Source organism: Lolium perenne, chromosome 3 (assembly GCF_019359855.2).
Source record: "Lolium perenne isolate Kyuss_39 chromosome 3, Kyuss_2.0, whole genome shotgun sequence".
Classification (NCBI taxonomy): Eukaryota; Viridiplantae; Streptophyta; class Magnoliopsida; order Poales; family Poaceae; genus Lolium; species Lolium perenne.
This window is the reverse complement of record NC_067246.2, coordinates 339,159,580-339,181,447: the sequence shown is the minus strand read 5'-3', so window position 1 is coordinate 339,181,447 and position 21,868 is coordinate 339,159,580. Positions and strand designations below refer to the sequence as shown.

The following is a 21,868-nucleotide window of genomic DNA, read 5'->3' as shown; positions in this document are numbered from 1 at the left end:
AAATGTTGCCCTCAAGAGGGAGAGCGGCACCAAAAGTCTCTCCAACGTCCAATCCGGGAGCCCAGATCTAGGGTTTCCCCTGGAGCACCCGAGCCATGGAGGAGGAAGCTGCAAAAACGATGCCTTCGACAAGGAAAACGACGCCAAGAGGCGCCACCATCGTTCACCCCGGTTTTCACCGGCGGCCACGCACATCCATACCCGACACTGATTGGATCTCGATGCAGCCACCGAGCCATTGCCTCCGTAGCGGCACGTTGTTGCAGCCCGCGCCGTCCACCCCTTTACACCGACAGATTGGGGGCCAAGCTGCCAAACCAGAGGTGCAGACTACCACCACGCCGTCCGCCGTTGTTCCTGGCGTGCAGCCGCTCGCGCCGCCGCACGCCGGAGAGCTACCACGCCGTGGTGACCGGTAATTGCTCCATGCCCACGCCACGAGGAGCCTTCCCGCGTCGTTCTTCCACGTGAGGGGACGGGCAGACCCTCGCCGCCACCGGCAACAACCAGGCTTGCCCGGCCGCGCCCTCTGGCAGCGGTGGGAGGAGGAAGGAGGGAGGAGTGGGGTAATAGTTGGTTAAATTTTTAGATTTAGATTTAGACCAAACATAAAACGCATGGTAATGAGAGAAAGAGGTTGCCATGACTGAAAAAAAAGCTCTCACTCCGTGTCGGGGTGAAGATCTGAGAGGATGCGGGGCCTATACAGGGTAGTACTGTGCCCTACTAACCCTAAAGGGCGCCCTGGAACAACCCCGTAGCATTCAACTCTCAAATCAGATTAACACCTGTAATTTTATGTTGCTACCCACACCTGCCGTGTGGTGCCCCTTCGTGCCTGAAAACACCTTATAAATCGGTGCAAACTTACTTATCTAAGCCGTGTGGCTAAATAATCGAATCAAGTATTGGGCCAAAGCCCGAGATACTTCGTGGCGCAGCCCATGTTCGAGTATTTCCGGACAGAGATAAAAAACACTTCTTTTTACCCCCGCCGCCGCGACGCCGGCCGCTCACTCCACCTGCGCTGCCGAGTCCGCGCCGGTTCCCTTGCCGGAGCGGCGGGAGGCGGATGGCGGTGGGCGCATCCTAGATATCACCCACTACTAACGGGAGGACATGCCCTCCTGGGAGTCCGACGCCGGGATCGGCCAGTTCCTGTGGCTTCCCGCCTGCATGCGCAACGGCTCCCTCGCCAACAACTCCGAGATGCGGATGCGCACCCACTCCTACAGAGGAGGATTTGGTGGAGATAATGTTGGGGGAGGAAGTGGATTCAAAGAAAATATGAATGGAGGTGGCGGTGGTGGTAGCTTCAACCGTATTGGAGGTGCTAGCAGCGGCGGCAATGGTGGTGGCGGTGTTAACACCGGATGTGGTGGCTCTGGTGACTTCATACGAGAGGGAAATGTTCAGAGTGGTGGTGGGAGTTCAGATGGAGCTAGGGGAACGAACCTGAGGTATGTACCGAGGAACAACAACCAGAACCCACAACAAGCCACTGCTCAATCTTTGGGGGTTAGCAATTCTTCCAACCCAGCCTCAAATCAGACAAATACGTACCTCTGTGGCTCAATCATCTGGGACAGTAGTTGGGCCAAATAATGGGGGAAGGAATGCACAGACTATGCCTGGTGATACGGCTGCTCAACAAAAAAAAAATCGGCTGCAGGGACTCAGTGCATGAGATGCAGGGAACATGGGCATGAGACAAAAAAATGTACGGCTAAAATCTCTTGTCTGGTTTGTGGTAGTATTGCTCATATGACTGAATATTGTACATGGCCCAAGCAACCTAAGCCGATTGCAAAGTTTGTTGGATATGCAACCAAAGGTCTCGGGTGTCTGTTGATTCAAAGTGCAAAGGTGCAGAGCAGCAAGGAGCATGCCAATCCACTTGCAGTAATTGAGGTTACCTCTGGGCAGATGGATGAGAGTACAATGATCAAAGGCTTTATGGAGATGTTCGAGTGGAACTGGACTTGGAAAGCAAAAAGACAGACTGACAATATCGTTGCCATGAGGTTTCCTAACAAGCAGAAAATTGCTGAACTGACCAAGTTTAATGAATTCTCTCTATTAGGGACTGGATGCAAAATTCAAGTGAAGGTTTGGATGCAAGATGTCACTGCTAAAGGCAATCTGCATTTGGTTTGGGTCAAACTTTACAGAGTGCCAGATTCTGTGCGAAATTGGAAAGGGTACGCTGAGATATGTTCTTCATTGGGAGTGTTCAAAGGTGTGATCTTGAAAATATGAAAGATAAAGAGGTAATCATGTGCCAGGTGGGGGTTCGCGATCCAACAAAAATACCTACAGTCGCAGAAGTAACAAGTGAAGATCTTATGATTCATGAAGTTGGGATTCTGCTAGAAAGTGTAATTGAACCAGGATGGTATAATGCAAATACAGGTGGTAAAAGAATCTCCAGAGAGGACAATAGTCAGAGAGGATGATAGTCTGAGAGATGAAAATAATGATAAAACACAAGAACCTAGGAAATCTAGAACTGATGGTGGTGACGATTAGCTCACGGATTCCATTAATGTTATGCAGCAACATGGTTCAGATTCAGACCCACAATTGCAACATCAGCTGCAGCAAATTAGGGCAGCACAGGACAATATTCTTGATCAGGTGAACCGACAACAACCAGACAGAAACTTGGAGGTGCAGATTCCAAATGATGTGCATCAACACGGCAATTACCATCTATTTCCTGAGCCCTCTTGTGTCGGACAGGGAGGTTGCTTGATGTTACAACATGGTGTGAAAATTTCTGATATTCCTGGGACTTCTAAGGAGGCTAGGCCTCAAGTCTTTGAAGAGCCAGTGATACAAGAAATTCTTAAGCTGAATTGTGTAGGCAGGCTGGGGTTTGGAAGCCTGTCTCTGACAACGTACGAACAGCAACAGAAGGAAAAATATTTAGAGAACAAAAAACAAAATGAAAGTGCAAAAGAATATTCTAGTTCAGATGATGTGTCTTTTGTAAATCTTCTACACAAAAAGGATGTTGCAGCGGATGTCTCAGTACAGTCTGTTACCCGTGAGGTGGATGAATTTGAGAGTCAGCCAGATAATCATAAGAGCTTTTCAGATGGAGAGGAAGTGCAGGACAGTCAGTTAGAGGATGCAGAAAAAGTTGACTACGAAGGAGATGATGATGATGTTTATGAGGACATGCAGAGCACACCTTTTGCGGAGACAATTGAGAAAATTCAGAGTGGGGATTATTTATATAACAAAAATGTAAAAGAGCTGGAGGCTGCGAGTAACAAGGCTGAAACAGAGATACAGGGGGCTGATGAGAAGGATGTGTTGAAGGCCAGAAGGTGCAGCAGGTTGGCGTCACAAGATAGTCAGAAGATCGAAGAAAGACCAATGGAGACAGCGAAAGTGAAAAATCTTTGTGCTGATGCAGGTAACCTCATCCCTTCTTATTTAGATGTGAAAAATCCTTCTTTAGCACAAACTGATTTGCTCGTGGGTATTGATCTGGGAGTTAGTATGGAGAATATAAATGATAATGTAGAAGTAGCTAAAGATCTTGAAATGGGAAGTCTAAATCTATTTCTAAGAAATAGTCTTAGCGATAACCGGGACAATCAAAACATGGATCCTCCACCTATTGGTGATGCAGGTTTCCTTAATGATAGTGATTTTTCCAATAGTGACAATGATGCTGAAGATGATCTTGTAGACAGGTGTCTGGAGAAGTTCCAGAACTCCTTGTCTGCTAGAAAAATGAAGCACAAAGGATCACCAGACAATGTCTGTGTGAAACCTAAGGTGCAGGTGTCCATGAAAAAAAAGAAAAAAATATAATGATTGGTAGCACTTGGAACTTGAGAGGGATTAAAATAATTGAAAAATAGAGATTTCTTAGAGAAACTCTTTGTGAAAAAAGGTTAGATTTCATCGGTTTGCAAGAGGCATTGAAAGATGATTTCAAAGCTCAGAACTTAGCTAAATTCGATAGTGCTCAGAACTTCATTTCAAAGTGGTCTGCGCCGAGAGGGAGGTCGGGAGGTATACTTGTGGGAATAAAAAAAGAGACTTTTGAAATACATGAACATGAGGTAGGTGATCATTATGTCAGGATTCTGCTTACTGACAAAACCATTAATTTCAAATGGAATTCGATAGTGGTCTATGGGGCTGCACAGGCAGATAAGAAAGTTGCTTTTCTTACGGAACTGTCCAGCGTATGTCATTCTAGTAAATTCCCTTTGATGGTCGCAGGAGACTTTAGTATTGTTAGAAATAGCACTGAAAAGAATAAAGCTGTGGGATACTCTCGTTGGAGTTTTCTCTTTAATGCAATACTCTGTTTCTTTGAGGTTGCCTCTATTTTTATTATTCCGTAGCAATTCACACAGTACCCAACCATTACCTGTGAACCGGTGGCCGTTTGTTCCTGGTGGATTAGGGATTAAGACCTGGTGGCTTTAGTTACATCATGCAATTGGAGTATTGTAATTGTAGATACTAGTTTGATGTCGACGTATCCAATTGATATAGTGTGAATTAGTGTTGGGACTGGAATTTTGTCTGAATTGAACGGCGTGCTTTGGTGCACAAGATTGCAACTTAGGCAACTCTGTTTTGCTGCTTCTATAATGTTCTTGGTGGGAGGTTTTCTCATGAAAGCCAATAGATTCATCAAAATAGATTACTAAAAAAATTCTACTGATAGTAGTTCCATAGGAATTTTATTGAAACATCACATGTATCTGGGGCAGGGAAGTGAGAGAGCAGTTGTGGAGACGCCAGGATATGGTTGTTACATCATAGTTCCTTAATGTGTTGATACCATCCATTCTATAAGAGTTGACGTCCTTTTTTCAGAAATGAGCATTTAATTTTTTGTCCCAACAGTGTAAGCATTTTCTTTTACTTTGCTCAAAAATCCCATTTAACGTTTTGTCAAGTAACGTATGTTTGTCTTATATATTGCATTGCATTGACACTATCATAGCTGATTCCCTTGGCTGGCAAAATTCAGTGGGGTTGCACATAGAACATACCTTTATACTGATAGAAAAGACATAGGCACCATCATAGTTTTCTACCTGAAAGCCATTACATTCATCAAAATATACTACTCGATTTTTCTACTGATAGTAGCTCCATAGTAATTATATAGAAGTATCACATGTATCTGGGGCAGGGAAGGCAGAGAGCAGTAGTGGAGACGCCGAAAATAGTTGTGACTTGCTACATCATGGTGTGTTGACACAATCCATTATATAGGAGTTCCAGTTTCCTTGGTGTCCTTTTTATTAGAAACGAAATATTGTTTTTCTTGCTCCAATAGTTCTAGCATTTTTTTACATTGTCAGCTAAAGTTTACATCCTAACCTTCTGCCGAGTAACATTTTTTTCGCTTATGTATTGCACCGACGTGGTCATTGTTGATCCCTTGGAAGTACACATTTACTACATAGAAATTTGTGCAATCACTTTATATCATTCTAACAGCTGAGTTTGTGTTATTAGGTCCTTCATTGTTCATTAATGTTCCAAGGGATGAAAACATTACTGGTAAAATTGTGCACGAGTAGCCGAGCAAACGAAGTGAAAAAAAAGTCATCCATGCTGCGCGAGAGCTGCTGCCAGCTGGAGCCTCGCCGGATGGTGCCCTCCTGCTATATGCTTTGGCTTTGAGATCAAACATTTATTTTCTTTCACATACTTCGTGATTTTTTATTATCTCAACTGATACGAAAGATTGTCACTTATTAAATTTTCTAAATTTTGCCAACTTACCCAGTGAGAAGTGAGAACAAAAGGTAGTTTCTCTTTAATATGGCTAATTTTTTCAATAATTCCTGGACTAAAGTAAAGTGAATGAAAAAGTAAAGTACCTCACAGCTGCACACCATTCAATGATAAGCTGTGGAACAATCTGGCGGATAAGAACGTGTAATGATCGGATCTTCAACTAGCCGAATCTATTCAATAGTCCTTGACGGTACTAATACCCATTACCCGAAGCTTGCAGAAGCATTGGCAGCCTATTCGGATGTCATCTGCATGCTGCTACGGCAACTTCTTCGTCCTCTTCGTTTCGCCTGTTTCATCACGACCATGTTTTTGCCGTTTTTGTTTTCTTGGAGGTTCGGCACTCGCCTTCTTCACCACTCCATACTTCAGCACTTTGTGGTCCTTAGCATCGATATGGATTGTTGAGCCTTCACCGATTTCTCCACCCACCAGGAGCTTAGAGAGCTTGGTTACCACATTCTTCTGCACCCACCTTCTGATGGGCCTTGCGCCGTACATCTGACATCATGGATGGATGCATTGTTAACAGGAATATACACGGTTTCACCAAATAAATAGATCTACGGTATACAAGAAATGAGACTATCATTGTGTGTAACTTCGATAGACTGTAATTGTACTTACTGGCTTGTATGATTCCGACAATATGACATCCAATGCAGCATCGCTTGCAAATAAAGAGATGCCCTTGGAAGATACACTGGCAACGACTTTGTTTATCTGTATTTTCACGATATCTTTCAACTTGTCGCGCGGAAGGGTCTCAAAGATCACTATCTCACTCAACCGGTTGAGGAACTCGGGCCTGAAGTATTTCTCAACCTGCACAAAATAGTATATACGATAGTCATAAGTAAGATGTGATCACTTCACACTTGCATGGGAGCAATTTGGGGTTCACAAACCTTCCCCACGAGGAGGCTCCGGGTAACTTCTTTTGTCTCTTTGTTTGAATTCAAGTGCTCTGCTCCTAAATTTGAGGTCATGATGATGAAGGTGTTCTTAAAATCCACGGTCCGCCCTAAGCCATCGGTAAGGATACCATCATCAAGGAGCTGAAGAAAAACATTGAACACTGAAGGATCTGCTTTCTCCACCTCGTCAAAAAGGATGACGCTATATGGATGCCTTTTGATTTTCTCGGTCAGCTGTCCTCCATTTTCGTGGCCAACAAAGCTTTAAGATATCATAATTAGAGGTAGCAATCAGATCATGAAGAGAACTAGTTACGATAGTGTAATGTAATGTCCAGAAGGAAAATTATATTGAAAACCTTGGAGGTGCCCCAAGAAGTCGTGTGATAGAACCTTCCCCTACATATTCGGACATGTCAAACCGAACCAACATCTTCTCACTACCAAATAGTTGCTCAGCAAGAGCTTTTGCGAGCTCTGTCTTTCCAACACCCGTCGAACCCAAAAAGAGAAAAGAGCCTATCGGTTGGCCAGATAGATCCAGGCCAGCCCTAGAACGTAACACGGTTTCGGCAACCAAGTTGACGGCTTCATCCTGGCCGACAACCCGCTCACGCAACTTTTCCGCTAAGTTTGTTAAGTTATTCTTCTCATCTTGATCAAGGGCAGTGACTGGAATTCCGGTCCATTGGCTGACAACCTTCAAATAATGTTATGACATGACAAATATATACACCGCATTGAAACAATCGTCAATATTTTCAGACAAATAATATTACCTGTGCAACGTGATTTGGGCGAACAACAGGTTTCTTTCTCGCAGTAGAACGAGTATGTGCAGTAACCACTTCTTTTCTCTTGTTTCTCCGTGCCATATCGATGTGCGCTTTTCTTTCATTTATGTACTGTATCTTTGTGGAGACACAAGCCTCGTCAATAACATCGATTACTTTATCAGGAAAGTGACGACCTACAGATAATTAAGCACAATAAGACTCATAAGTTTTCTCACTCGAAGAGTGATTATTCTTGCCTTGATTATACTGCAAAACCTCCATGTAATTAGCTTAAAGTACAAGATGATAGTGTGACATATACCAAGAAAGCCAACACGTACAAGCAAATGAGAGTGAAGTGGGTAAAATTCCTCACCGGTGATATAGCGGCCAGCAAGCTCGGTAGCAGCAACAATGGCAGCATCCCGAATTTTCAAGCCATGGTGCTCTTCGTATCGCTGCCTTAAACCCCGCAAAATAGCAATGGTTGCCTCCACACTCGGCTCCTGGACGAGCACTTTCTGGAATCGCCGCTCGAGCGCGGGGTCCTTCTCGATGTGCATGCGGTACTCGTCGAAGGTGGTCGCGCCGACGCAGCTGACGCGCCCACGGGCCAAGGCCGGCTTAAGCAGGTTGGCGGCGTCCATGCTGCCCTTGCAATTGCCGGCGCCGACGAGCATGTGCATCTCGTCGATGAACAGGATTACCTTGCCGTCCGCATCTTCGGCCTCCGTGATGACGGCCTTCATGCGCGTCTGGAAGGTGCCGATGTACTGGATCCCGGCCACAATGGCGCAGAGGTCCAGCTCCACGACGCGCGCCTCGAGGAGCTCGGGAGGGACCGTCCCGGCGGCGATGCGCTGCGCGAGGCCCTCGGCGATGGCCGTCTTGCCGACGCCCGGGGCGCCGACGAGCACGGCGTTGTTCTTGGTCCGGCGGCAGAGGATGCACACCACGCGGTCGATCTCGGCGTCGCGGCCGATCACCGGGTCGGCGTCGCCGGCTGCGGCCGTCAAGTCCCTGCCGTACTTGCTCAAGGCCATGTCCCTGGAAGGTTCCGATCTGCCTGCCGCCTTCGCTGCAAGTCTTCGAGTCGGCTGTAAGCACCTACTACTACGATATAGGCATATAATTCGCGTAAAAAGGTACATACATGGACTGTAAAGAATCGTGCTACTCCCAATATCTTACGATTTAAATCTGGAATCCCAATCTTACGATTTAAATCTGGGATTCGCGACCAGTTGATGGACATGTCTGAATTATGTGAACTATCTCGCACGGAGTCGTTAAAAAAAGGAAAACGCTTGTTATCCGGCGGCCGATCGAGGGAAAAGATAGGTCGCTCGGTTCAACGCTCGCTGCTGGGCCTCGGCTCGCTGGTTTGGTTGAAATCTGGCCCATCACCTGTTCGCGTGCATGGCCCAAATTATTTGTGGCATGTGTTGCTAATTATTGTTGTAAATATTTTACTGCTTTGTTCTAAAGATATTTCTGGAATGAAAGCAGACTTTTATTGTAAACATCCAAATAAAATAATGTTGGTTTTTGTTATTAATTATTGTTGTAAGTATGTTTCCAATTTGTTGTAAAGATATTATTGCATGGAAACTGACTATTATTGTAAACACCCAAATAAAAAATATTGTTTTTGTTGTTAATTATTATTGTAAATATATTGATAATTTGTTGTACATATATGTGAAGATTTACTGTGAAAATTTTGTTGTAATACTTATTATTTTTTGTACACAAAGCGGCGGGTTTTTGTTGCTATACTAAACAGCGGGTTTTGTTGTAAATATCTGAAAGTTTGGGGGCAAAGGGAAACACGTGTTCGGTTTAAACTGATAGGCTTAGAACCACGGGTTGATTTTCCAAAAACCAGGAGGCAAAATGCAAAAATCGAAATGCTGCTAATTCTAGCCGGTAGATCGCGATCGAACGGCCGGGACAGCAACCGATTTTATCAGCCGGGTCGGTCGCCCGACGCTGAGCGCTGTCCTTAAAAAAAGTCACACCTCTAAACATAAATAAATGCACACAAATATATATTTAGGTGAGCTCTCTATCAAGTACGCTGCTCCAGTCCTTCTTCCATGCGAGTTTCAAAATAAAGTCCTTCTTTCATGCGTTCCCCGCGTAGATGGATCGCTTTTTCTCTAGCGTTGGCTCTTCGACGCCCATCATCGAGGATCGAGCAGATGTATGGAACGCCCATCATCGAGGATCGAGCAGATGTATGGAGCCTTGGATCGAGCACAACATGTACAACCATGATACCTTAGTTCAAATAGCATTGCTAGTAATCCACCCATTTTCAGTTTTTTTTAATAGGGGGTTGGTCCCCAAAGATCAAGACAGATTCATTCATTATCAGCGATGGAGTTACCATTTACAATAAAGACCCTAAGAAAGAAAGAAAAATACAAGCATGCCATTATGATTTTCACAAAGGACCTTAGAATATATAGACATGAAAAGTAATCCAGTCCAGCTCCTTCTCCATTGCGATGGGGCACCGACCACGGTTTGTAGTTTGAGGGAAACCGAACCGTTTGGTTTGGTCTAACCGAATGCCCGAGCCTAGCCCAAGTGCTTATAACAATCCTAAGCTAGGAACATGACGGGGGGTCCCAACGTTGATTTAATGTTGTGTAGTGTTTGCTACCAATTGCTTATTGAATATGTACCGTATAACCAAACATCATCCCAAAGAAGGAAAGTGGTATGGGATTTAGAGATTTGCACTCATTTAATCTTGCGATGCTTGCCAAGCAAGTTTGGAGGCTCATTGCAGAACTGGATTCTTTGTGTACCCAAGTTCTAAGGGCCAAATATTATCCTTCTGGTGACATACTGAATGTGGGACCAAAGGCAAACTGCTCTTTTACATGGCAAAGTCTAGTGGCTGGTATTCAGACTTTCAAAAGAGGACACATATGGCGTGTTGGTAATGGTGATTCTATAAATATTTGGAAGGACCCCTGGATCCCAAGCGGCCCAGATAGAAAGGTGTTAACCCCACGTGGTGGTGTTGTATACACTAAGATTAGTGAAATAATTAATCCGATCGTTGGCCAATGGGACCAGCAGTTGGTTAGCTCGCTGTTTTCTCCACTTGATGTTCGCAGAATATTGCAAATTCCTCTCAACTTTAATGCCTTTGAGGATTTTATTTCATGGAAGGGAAACTGATCTGGAGTATTTTCTATGATATCGGCATATCATATTGAGTGGCGACATCAGTATAATGGGCAAACTTGTCGTGATCTAGTTCAAGGTATTGCGCTTGATAATCCTATATGGAAAACTAGATGATACCCCGCGCGTTGCGGCGGAATTTTATCTACAATTTTTTTATTAACCATCAATTAAAAACAAATGGAAACTGGTAGAGGAGTTTTGTGAAATTGCATCTCAAAATGCTATGTTTGGTCAATATATGAAGTTGACATATAATTCCCATGTCATGTATAAATTCAGTTACCCTTCAACAATAATCATACCTACGATCTGAAGAATCCAACTTCTGACAATTCTACATTAGGTAGTATTTAAAGAAATGACCAGATGGAGAATCAACAGAAAGGCTGAGTGTCGGCTCCATCTAGATGTAAAGGACCTCGATACGAAAAGAAATATATGTGTCCTATGCAGAAGCATAACGAATGTGCAGATACAACTGGACATACAAAGGAAGATGCCTTGCTCATAACCTGTGGAAAAAAAAGATGCTAGGTCCGATAGCATAAGTGCGGAAGCCAAACAGTGGTTAACTGCATAGGAGGGACATAACTAAGTATATTTTAATAACTGAACAACATTTCTAAAGAGCATTGTCTGAACATATTTAATCAACCAAATTTTACTGGGTACATAAGTACTTGCAGAAGTGAAATGGCAAATCGTCTTGGGAAACGAAACATCTTGTAAACAATTCCACAAAGCAGAATGAAGAGATAGGACAATAGAAGCACATTAACCAAATATGACCATGGAGATTCAAAATCTGTATATACAATCTGAAGGGGTTTACATATTTGTATAAAATCTGCAGGAGACTAATTTGAATGACGACATTACATGAAGACCTCAAGTGACCGAATCAGTTGTCAACAAACCGAGATTGCTTACACCATCCAAAATTTGGTTCAAACACTGAAAAGACATTAGATATGTGTTACAGTAGTTTCATATACGTAAAAAATTACTGATATGTTCTCAGTAAAATATATGGGGGAAGATAGGATTAGCACGTACCTGAAACCAAAGCTTCCGTTCCTATCAAAAGAAAAACTGAATGGCTTAATTGACGGGTGACAACCAGGCCCTGGTGTCAACAGGTCGTGACTAACGGCATGGTCGTCCACGAGTGTGTGAGATGGAATGACTATCAGGATTGCTTGGAGGATTTTGAGAATTTTCGGGGGCGTCCATCTTTGCAAACACACATTGGCGAAGTGAAAAGAAGAGGCGCTGTTTTTGTTGTCTGTTGACAATATGTTTGAACACATGCATTGACAGAAGATTGTAGGAGATCAAATTACAATGTACTAAATAATTAGCTCACGGGCGGTAAGAAATAAAAGGTGCATTGCTCACACAATGTAAATTCAAACTTAAGAGCATGAGATTAGATTTGCGTACCAATTGAAAGTAGGTGTCCTGTACCAATGAAAGTAGGTGCTGTGTGAAAAGTGACTGAAGTTAGTAGAGGTGAGATATCTGGTGCTTTGTACTTCAGCGAGCAGACGAATAAGGTATTAAATCCGAAAAAATCTTGAGGGAGCGGTCGAGGAAGGCCAAACTTCAAATAAATCTGGTGGCGATGATGTACCAGCATGCAGAATCGATCCAATAAAATCGTCTGTAGGGGCAAAACGTGCAGCAGATTTGCCAGCCGGAGGTCAACCTGCCAGATTGGAAGACATAGTGAGGGTGTGAAAAAAATAGAGAAGAAATTAGAATCGGGAGTGGGCAGTACCAGCAAGGAGGCCAGTTTGCAGTGGTGGCCGTGCGAGCAGGGTGAAGCCTATGGCAGCATGGTCTTCTATTTAAGCTGGAGGCGGCGGCTGCGTATTACTTCGGTCGAGCAGTTTTCATTGGTGATTGTGGGGATTTATGAGCAGTTTCCAGTGTTGATTGTTAGGAAGAGGAACGGCTGCTAGAAAAATCGTGGGGAGGAGAACGGAAGGTTGTGGACGTTGAGGAAGACGAACAGCGGTTTACTTTTTTCCAAAGTTTAAAATAGCCAGCTATAGCCCGGCTATAGCCGGCCGGAGGGATCTGCCGCTACAGCTATGCCCTTTAAAGGCTAAGACTGGATAATTCTCTATTAGCCTCAAAAACCCGCTATTAGCCCCAAAAACAGGTAAAAAAAATAGCCGCTAAGGCTATAATGCTATAAATATAGTGAGAAAGAAAAGGAAAAAAGAAAACTGGAAATTGTTGCTACTTATAATTTTGTAATATGTGTACCGAACTGTGTCTTATTCATAGTTTTTTATGTAACCGTGTTATATGTTATGCCTAATGCCAATAAATTATCAAATTTGTGAATTGTTGATAGAGATATATATATGAATTTTGATTTTTTCCCCATGAATTAGCAAAACCGCTAAATGGATGATTTAGCCGCTATAGCTCAGCTATAGCCTTTGATAGCTCCCAGAAATGCTGCCGCTATTTCCAATAGGCGGCTATTTTAAACTATGATTTTTTTCTTTCAGAATTGGTTGAACGTGGAGGTTGCAGCCCACGGGGATGAGGGTTGGCAGCCCACGGGGAAGAACCTCCAGCAAGTTGGGAAGAGATGCACCTACAGGTCAAAGAGACCACATTGAAAGTTTCAACATTATCTCACCTCACGTGGTAAATGCCAGCACTAAACAGAATGTCACATATGTGTCCTGCCTCCTTTCCGGAATGAATGTTATATATCTTGCTATTTTTAGAAAATAAACTCAGGTAGAGTCAGAATTAGAAGATAAAAATGTCATCTTGCAATATAATAAATTGAGCAAAGGCTAGATAGCATCACGATTGTGGTGGTATTGCCATCATCATAAATAAACTGAAAAGGAGGCATTCAGCTAGCATAATTTGGAGGACCTTTTTGCCCAATCAAGATTTAGGTGCACCAGGAGACAGTCGGAGAAAAGTTTCTGACTGACGGTGGTGGCGATCCTGGTGAAAATACAACAGGCTGCCAGGCATGAAACTGTGAGCCATCGTAAATTAGAAGATCACCATTCACCAGTGAAGCAATATATATATGATTGATGCATAAAAGTCCAAGGCATTGAGGATTATGTCAGTTCACCTAGGAATTTTATCACACATCTAGAAAGCAAAAGGATTGCAAGAGGAGGATTAGAAGAACAACATGAACACAAATGAGAGACAGAAACTTTATTACGAATGCAGAGAACTAATCTTACTTTGGAGGTTTGGAGATATCAAATATGCTGGTCCGACCGCGCTCGCTCTCCTCCGGCAGTCTCCGCTGTTGCCGGCCGACACTGTGATGATCTCCTTTCCCGCTCCGTTCCCGACCTCATCCAGGTCAGGCCTGCCCCGAATCGACCCCGAGCACCACGGGTCGAGCTCATTCCAGTGGGCCGGCGGGAGCACTGCCGCCTCCGTGCTGCAGTACCGCTCCGACACCACCGATTCTTCTTCACCGGAGACCACCTCTTCCTCCCTGATGCAGTACCCACGCCCAGATCCAAGGAGAGGCCGATCCCCCTCTTTTCTTTGTGATTTTGATAGATTAAGTTGTACTGAGAGATTTTAGGGATTCTAGAAAAGGAAGGAGGAAGAAGAATGGAGAGGGGTAGCTAGCTGTGTTGAAGCAGCTGCCCGTGTTGGGTGCAGCGGCGTAGTTTGCCTGGATTGTTGTGAGGGTGGAGAGCACCATTGCGTGCCTTTAAGACGGCAGCGGCAGAACAAATTCTCCGAGCAGTTTCTACTGTATTCAAGGCCGGATTTATTGTGTTGAATGCGAAGATTGGCAGAGCATACATGTTGCCGTTGTGGCGCTGTTCGAAGAAGAACGGAGCGGAGTCGTGGTGGGGGAGAGATGTATGTGGCGGGCGCGATCCCGGGGCGACCACGGCCCGCTCCCGTTGCGAGCGGTGGGGATGATCGAAGGCGAACCGAGCGGAGTCATTGTGCGGGAGAGATCTATGGGGCGACGGGGATCCCGTGGCGACCACGCGAGGAAGACGAAGTCAGTCGTGGAGCCGGGTTTTTTTTGCAAGCGAACGTCGTTCCAACGGTTCATGGGCTGCCTTCGGTCGGCCCATCTGGTGGACGGACGTGGTGCTGGCGACGAAGGTCCCGTGGTTCCACTCGTGCCGTGGCTCTGGCGAGGAATGACTCCGCGCTGGTTCGGCTCCTCAGTCGTGCCGTGTCGGTCTGGGTAGCCAAAACGTTGTGTGCGCGTGGAAACAATGAGAGGGAGTGGAAATTCTATAAGAGGTGACGTGGCTCGCTGTGGGATAAGGAAAATGGGGCCATCTATTAAGAAAGAGAAGATTCTATGGAAGCTAGACGTACCAGCCAAAGTCAAAATTTTCTGTTGGCGTGCGTTGCATGGAATCTTACCCCTCAAATCGATTCTCATTAATCAACATATTGGAACATCAGGTCAGTGTCATGTGTGCAATTTGTTCCCTGAAGATGTTTTACATATGCTTTTCCAATGTCAAACTGTTGTTGATCTATGGAGAGCTCTGGGTCTGGATGATATAATACATGATACCATGCAAACTGATCGTTCAGGATCTGTGGTGGTGGAGGAATTATTACGCTCATCTCTAAATATTGTGCCAAGCTTTGAACTGCATGAATTAAATACAACAACATGTTGGTACATTTGGTGGTTGAGGCGTACAAGAACTCATGGTGAAACTATCCCTCCTATTCCCAAGTGTGCAACATCGATCAGAGGACTAGCTGCAAATTATGTTCAAGCAACGAAGGTTCAGTCTGCAATTGTTAAATAGACATGGGAGAAGCCTCGATCAAATTTCTTAAAACTGAATGTTGATGCAGCTTACAATGATTATGATCAAGCGGGAGCTTCTGGTTCTGTGATCAGAGATAGTCAAGGAGTGTTTGTCGCGGCGGCCTCGAGATTCATACCACATGTAGCATCACCTGTTATGGCAGAAGCTTTGGCTATGTGTCATGGGCTGGAACTTGCGGTCTCCATTGGAGCTAATGCGGTAGAAGCGTAGTCGGATTCTATAGAGGTAATACACTATTGCTCGGGGTAAGAACGGATGTGGAATGAAGCAACTGCAGTTTATGCAGATTGTTTGGCGAGTGCAGGAATCATCGGGAAGGTTGAGTTCACTCCTTGTCCTAGAGAGGTGAATGAAGTGGCGCATCAAATAGTTAGGTGTTGCTTTGATTCGAAAAATTCATGTAATTGGGTTGATGAACCCCCTAGTTTTATTTCCCAAACTCTCGTGAACGATGTAACTATTATCTGATATTAATAAAGCTAGCCGTGGTGGCCTTCCCTAAAAAAACATCATCTCAAAATCACCCAACAAGCATTATTACGACATAAAACTCCAACCAAGTCCACAAATGAGATCCTCCAATGTTACTATATAGCATTGGATACTGTCTTATTACCAAGGTTATAGGGGTGTAAACGGATCGGATTTTGCTCATACCATATCCTCTACCACATATTTTTCTTGAATTTGGATCGGAGCGGATATTGATCGGTTTCGGATTCGAATGTGGATATATCGGTGTGCGGATTCGAATCAGAAATGGAGCGGACTCAGACCGAAAAAAATAGTCGAATATATGCTCTCATAGGTAGATAGTTATAGTTCCTGCAAATCTTGAGAGAGATTTAAACTTTTAGTCTTGTGCAGTTAAGAAGAAACAGATATAATGTGCTAAAACTCAAACATTGTTAGAAATTTAGATACAAACCTGCTCGTGAAAGGAAATTGGTAACTTAATAACTACTATCATTCCAAGATTGGCCTTTACTTTTAACTCAAAATCGGATTATCCGGTTTCAAACCTTCGGATTATCCTAATTAAATTTCAGATAATCCATATCCGCATGCTATTTGCTATACCGTATCCTATACCATATCCGGAGCACCACTTTAGAATCGGATATCCTTATCCGTCGGATCCTTTAAAATCGGATATGAATACACTAAAATGGATTCAGTGCTGGTTTCGGTTCGGAAAATTTCCTATCCATTTACACCCCTACAAGGTTATGATCCATCTTTATTAGTTCTAGCCTTCTTTTTTCTAGGAAAGTGAAGTACACATGGTTCTCTACACTAGTGGAGACATGGCCTTTTGTCCCGGCCCGTAACGGGCTTTCGTCCTGGTTGGCCAACCGGGACTATCCAGGCGAACCCTTTAGTCCCGCCCGGTAACCAGCCGGGACAAATGGCCCTCCATGTGGAACCCTTTAGTCCCGACCCGGTTACCAGCCGGGATAAATGGCCCTCCACATGGCTGCGATACATCGTTTAGGTTGGAGGACATTTAGTCCCGGCTCGTAAGCTCAACTGGGACTAATTATTATTTTCCGAAATTATTTTCTATTTTTCTAATTTCCATTTTTCTTTTTTCTAATTGTTTGACTCGTTACTCTCTCACTTGGACTATTTTTAACACTAATTACACTTAATATGTAGTCAAATTCTAGACTTGGTCACATCTCGGTCGGTGACATAGGCATCCCCAATGGGCCTGCCAAAGATAGTACCCGGGGTTTATTGAAGGCCCACTACCCGAAGAATAAGAAGACTCGGAAGCCCAAGATATTGTTAAGGAAAGCTAGAATTGTAATCGGAAGCATTATTTGTAATCTTGCTGGAGGAGTTAGAAACCTTCCCGGACTCTGTAACTTATACAATACGAATCCCTCGGCTCCGCCTCCTATATAAGGGGGAGTCGAGGGACAAAGAAAGCATCGATCATTGTTTCTCAAACCCTAGTTTCATATTCGTCGAGTACTTTTCGGCTGAAACCTTCGAGATCTACTTGCCCTCTGCATCCATCTAAACCCTAGTCTACAATCCGTAGGCATTGACAAGTTAATACCTTGTCAATTAGCGTCGTCTGTGGGAACTAGAGGCGACAAGGAGCTGATCTCGATGGCACGTTCAAGATCGTCGACTTCATCAGTAGCAAGCAACATCATGGAGAGAGGTAAACAGATCGAAACTGGTCTCGTTGATTTTATTCCTCACCCGCCCTCCCGTTTGGATGCATATGCGTATCTGGAGGAGCCCACGAAGATGACGTTTGGAAAGTTCCACTTCCGCGTCGAGAAAGAAGGAGCGTATCGTCTCGAAGTTCCGATCTCGTCGGGATTATCGGCGGTTGGTCCTGATTTCTCAAACTCAGTATCATCCATCGAGTCAAACGACAAGGAGATTTCGTCGCCACGCTTCATCGGCAGCAGGGCAAGCGAAAAACTCGCCAAGATCTTCAGCGACATGTCCTTCGAGTCATCTGCAGACTCCTATATAAGCGATGATTCAAGCGACACCGACAACTTCGACTTCATCGACAAATCCATCTCTATTGGGAAGGTCTTCACCAATCTCTATGATGGTGTCACTAAACCAAGCAAAGTGAAAACTCCAAAATATCACCAAGTTTATGCCATTGGAGAAGCAAGTCGCGATCAAGAAGAAACATCAGAGGCTTTCGACGATTTGGGAAACCCCTATGTCGATCCCTCAGATCTAAGGAGAGGTTTGGGCACTAAATATGTCGGGCCCACACCACGTGTCAGAGTCCAACTTCCACAAGCAGCCTGGGATAGAGCTGCGAAAGCTTTGGATGGCTCTGAACCAATGGAGACAACTGCTATGGTCGAAGAACTGCAAGCTTATCAATATAGACTCGCCCGAGCTGGAAGAGAATTGGAAAAACAGATAGCTGCTTTGAACAGAAGAAGGGAGGCAGCTTCCGCATCAAGCAGGCGACGAGCGGAATTAAGTCGACACTCAGAAACTTCGGGAGATAGTCATAGAGAAGCTCGGAGGAGAGCAAGATCTCGGCTGCAAAATATACCGGAAGCTGAAAGAGAGACTCTAATTCAAAACCTCGACATGTCCTTTATGTCAATCGACACGAGGGGGAATATTATCCCAAAAACACCGGAAGCAGGGTACATGGCGACACAAGCTTTCATCTTAGCGTCCAGGCCACCTCCCGGAGATCCAAGAGAAGCGTTATACAACATGGCCATGGCAGGATGTGGAGCCATGGGAGCAGCGTTCACAGCTACACCCCCCGAAGGAACCGCAAGGCAAAATAGTCCGAGACCTACCGCAGCAGTGCAAGATCCACCAAGAGCAAGTGGAGCCAGAGACACAACAACTCAGACTAGAGTTGATAGAGCGCGACAAGAAAGAAGGGAACGTCGGCATTCACCAGAACTTGCTGAAGAGGACATGTGTGGACTTCCATGTTTCACACGACGGGTCCGAAAAACTCGAGTTCCATCAGGATTCAAGCTACCCGATAGTTTCAAGAAATTCGATGGACTGCAAGACCCTGAGGATTGGCTAGTCGATTACCTCGAGACAGTAAAATTGATAGGCGGGACCAGAGCGACAGCCATGCAAAGCATCCAGATACATCTGAGCGGAGCCGCAAGATCATGGATAAAGAAGCTTCCCCCAGGTTCCATCGACAGCTGGGAAAGTTTTGAGGACGTGTTTATCAAGAATTTCCGGTCAACCTGCAAAAAACCTGCGACACTAGAAGAGTTGAGGTCATGTCGACAAAAGCATGATGAATCAATGAGGAAGTTGTTGTCGTCAGAAACCCACCGGCGGGTAGCGACAGGCAACACAGTAGAGCCGGGAACAACTTAGGGCTTCGGCTGGCCCTGGTCCCTCCGAGCGACGGCCCGCAAAGCTTTCTGGTCACACGTCCGATGCTGATGCTAGGGCGTGCCACCTGACCTATACCTGGTCAGGAAGGTGATGGAGATGCCTCGCTTAGTTTCCTGCATGGCATACACGTAAACATTAAATACGAGCCTCGATCGGCTCTCAGGTTATCCTGTGAATCGGCTCATGGGAGCCGATCCACCCATGATTCGTACGTGGTGCACGAACATATGGTGGCCCTGCTTGATCAAGATAAAGCTGATAAGATCTACGACGATTTGGGGTTTTCACCGCATAATCGGAACATCCTACTCAGGATTGGGCCTCGCGGCCACGCACGGTGATCGTAAGCCGATCCTAGACAAGGCCTAAAAACCAACACGAGGTTGATCCCCGGAACATCCTGTCTAGGACTTGCGAACGACACCCTACGTGCCGCTGGATCCTCCAGCCCCTTATAAGGCCTAACTATTGCAGATATTAAACTAATCCTTGAAGAATCAAGGAGCAACCGTAACGGATCGAATCCACTAAACTATGATCAAGCGGGGTGCCGCCCCTACACCTAAGATAGGTGTAAGGGCGGCTAGACATGCAGGGGTTGCACTACGCAAGCATATGATACGAAGAACTATGCTAACCCTAACACATCTATGATAACTACGTTGCTCGCCATCAAAAAGGCTTCAGCACGAGCAACGCATGAACAACGTGGAGCTGGTGCTGCCTAGATCGCAAGATGCGATCTAGGCAGCATGTCGCTTACCGGTAGAAACCCTCGAGACGAAGGAGTTGGCGATGCGCCGAGATTGATTTGTTGGTTGAACGTTGGTTGTTGTTTATTCCATAAACCCTAGATACATATTTATAGTCCGTAGACTTTCTAATCGTGGGAATAGTCCCAACCGGGCACGGGCCCAACTCTAGCTAAATCGACACGTATCCTACTATGTTACAGATACAAGGGCAAACTAGCCCAAACTCGCTATTCAAGGCCGATTCACGTATATTCTTCAATATATAATCTTCAAGTCCACTTGGATCGCGGCCCACCTCTGACTTGGTCAAATTCCGGTGATAACACATGCCCCCCCTGGTTTTGGTAATGATAATTTCAAAACCATTCTATTTTTCCTTCGAAGGGTCATGTCGTGGCAGAGCAGGACCATCGCAGTATTCTTCATCATGATAACTTGCCTTCTCAAACTTCTCTGCATGACTTGACAATTTTGGCTCCACCTCCTCGGAAATCACCACAGCATTAAACTTCCCCGTCCCCTTTATTTTTAACCGCGTCGAGCGGTTTGCTTCTTCATCCTCCTGCTCCGTAGTAGCCATCGGCAAACAAAAACCCTTCTCAGCCGCCATGGATTCCTCTTCCTCCTCCAGCCTGTCCTTCCAGTCCTCCTCCTCCAGCAAGCTCGAGCAGGAGGTCAATCTGATGGCCATCTACGAGGCCCGCGCCCCAGAGTATTGGGACGCGCGGGACTGGGATTTCTCCATTGAATCGGAAGACGACGAACCCCTCACCGATGGGGAGGAGGACCTCCAGTTCCTCGTCGACGGGGAGCTGGTACCGGCGGGCGACGACGACCTCTTCCCATGGGAGGCAGTCCTCTCCTCCGACAAGGAGGAAGAAGAGGCGGAGGAGTCGGAGGACGACTCCTCCTCCGCAGGATACCCGCCGGCCAAGCGCTTCCGTGGCTGGGCCTGGTCGGATGACGACGACGATGACGAGGAGGATGAAGCCCCTGCCGGCGGCTCCATCAGCAGCGACGAGGAGCCCGCCGGCAGCAGCGCCGACGGCAGCTACGATGGCGACGACGAGGGCGGCGATGGCCCTTAGATCAGGGAGTAGCATAGGGCTAGTAGTAGTAGTGCATTAGGCATCGGATGATCTTTTGAGAGCCATCGGCTCTTCCTTGTAAAAATCCCTCTTCGAATCAATGAAAATTGTTCTTTCAATGTGATTCTCCATTTGTTCAATATCAAATCTTCCGACTGCCAAAACAGGTCAACGCACCAAGAATCGATAGCAACGTATCGGCTTTTCACCCTCACATGCCCATAAGGCCGAACTCAAATCCCAAATCGGACAGATATCCAGGCAAACACTCCTCGACTCAGACTGTAACTTGATATCTGACCACAACATTTCGTAACTCTAAAGTCGATGTCTGTGCATCGGCTGTTTCAAAAACTTTTTACTGGCCGATTTCGTGTACCGGCCTCCACATTTTACTATCCATCGATTCTTCACTGATGATCTTGAGATCTGGTGGGCAAAGTAGAGTCTCCCGGAACGCCTTTGAATTCTTCCAACCAGACCCACTGGTCTTCCTCGAACACTCATCATTTTGTGAAGAAGGTTGCAACGAAGGCTTAGCCGATGGTACCCCCATCGGCTCCTGAATAGAGCATCCACCAGGCCTGCTGCCCCCCGAGCCTTACTTGAGGCGAGAATGTCAGAAAGGAT

At 45.4% G+C, this 21,868-nt stretch overlaps 2 protein-coding genes and 1 long non-coding RNA gene across 5 annotated transcripts; 1 reads left to right on the top strand and 2 right to left on the bottom strand.

Moving 5' to 3' along the window:
• Positions 1 to 1,010: 1,010 nt before the first annotated feature.
• On the top strand, positions 1,011 to 5,574 carry LOC139838660 (uncharacterized). The gene is made up of 2 exons (XM_071828746.1): positions 1,011 to 3,424; positions 5,503 to 5,574. The coding sequence occupies exons 1-2, from the start codon at positions 2,551 to 2,553 to the stop codon at positions 5,565 to 5,567; spliced, it is 939 nt and encodes a 312-aa protein (XP_071684847.1). The 5' UTR covers positions 1,011 to 2,550; the 3' UTR covers positions 5,568 to 5,574.
• Positions 5,575 to 5,995: 421 nt separating this feature from the next.
• LOC127340491 (chaperone protein ClpB1-like) lies at positions 5,996 to 8,735 on the bottom strand. Its single transcript, XM_051366234.2, has 7 exons — positions 8,672 to 8,735; positions 7,857 to 8,558; positions 7,484 to 7,674; positions 7,064 to 7,404; positions 6,696 to 6,966; positions 6,415 to 6,612; positions 5,996 to 6,288 (listed from the first exon to the last, which is right to left on the bottom strand). The coding sequence occupies exons 1-7, from the start codon at positions 8,733 to 8,735 to the stop codon at positions 6,046 to 6,048; spliced, it is 2,010 nt and encodes a 669-aa protein (XP_051222194.2). The 3' UTR covers positions 5,996 to 6,045.
• A 2,724-nt stretch (positions 8,736 to 11,459) lies between these two features.
• On the bottom strand, positions 11,460 to 14,684 carry LOC127338959 (uncharacterized). Of its 3 annotated transcripts, none has more exons than XR_011756366.1 (4): positions 12,468 to 14,684; positions 12,321 to 12,395; positions 11,744 to 12,169; positions 11,460 to 11,641 (listed from the first exon to the last, which is right to left on the bottom strand). It is a non-coding gene; the product is annotated as an uncharacterized lncRNA (long non-coding RNA). The 3 variants fall into 3 exon arrangements; XR_011756367.1 differs by lacking the exon at positions 12,468 to 14,684 and having other exon boundaries at positions 11,744 to 11,972; positions 12,131 to 12,169; positions 12,321 to 12,452; XR_007874558.2 differs by lacking the exon at positions 12,468 to 14,684 and having other exon boundaries at positions 12,321 to 12,452.
• Between the last annotated feature and the right edge of the window lie 7,184 nt (positions 14,685 to 21,868).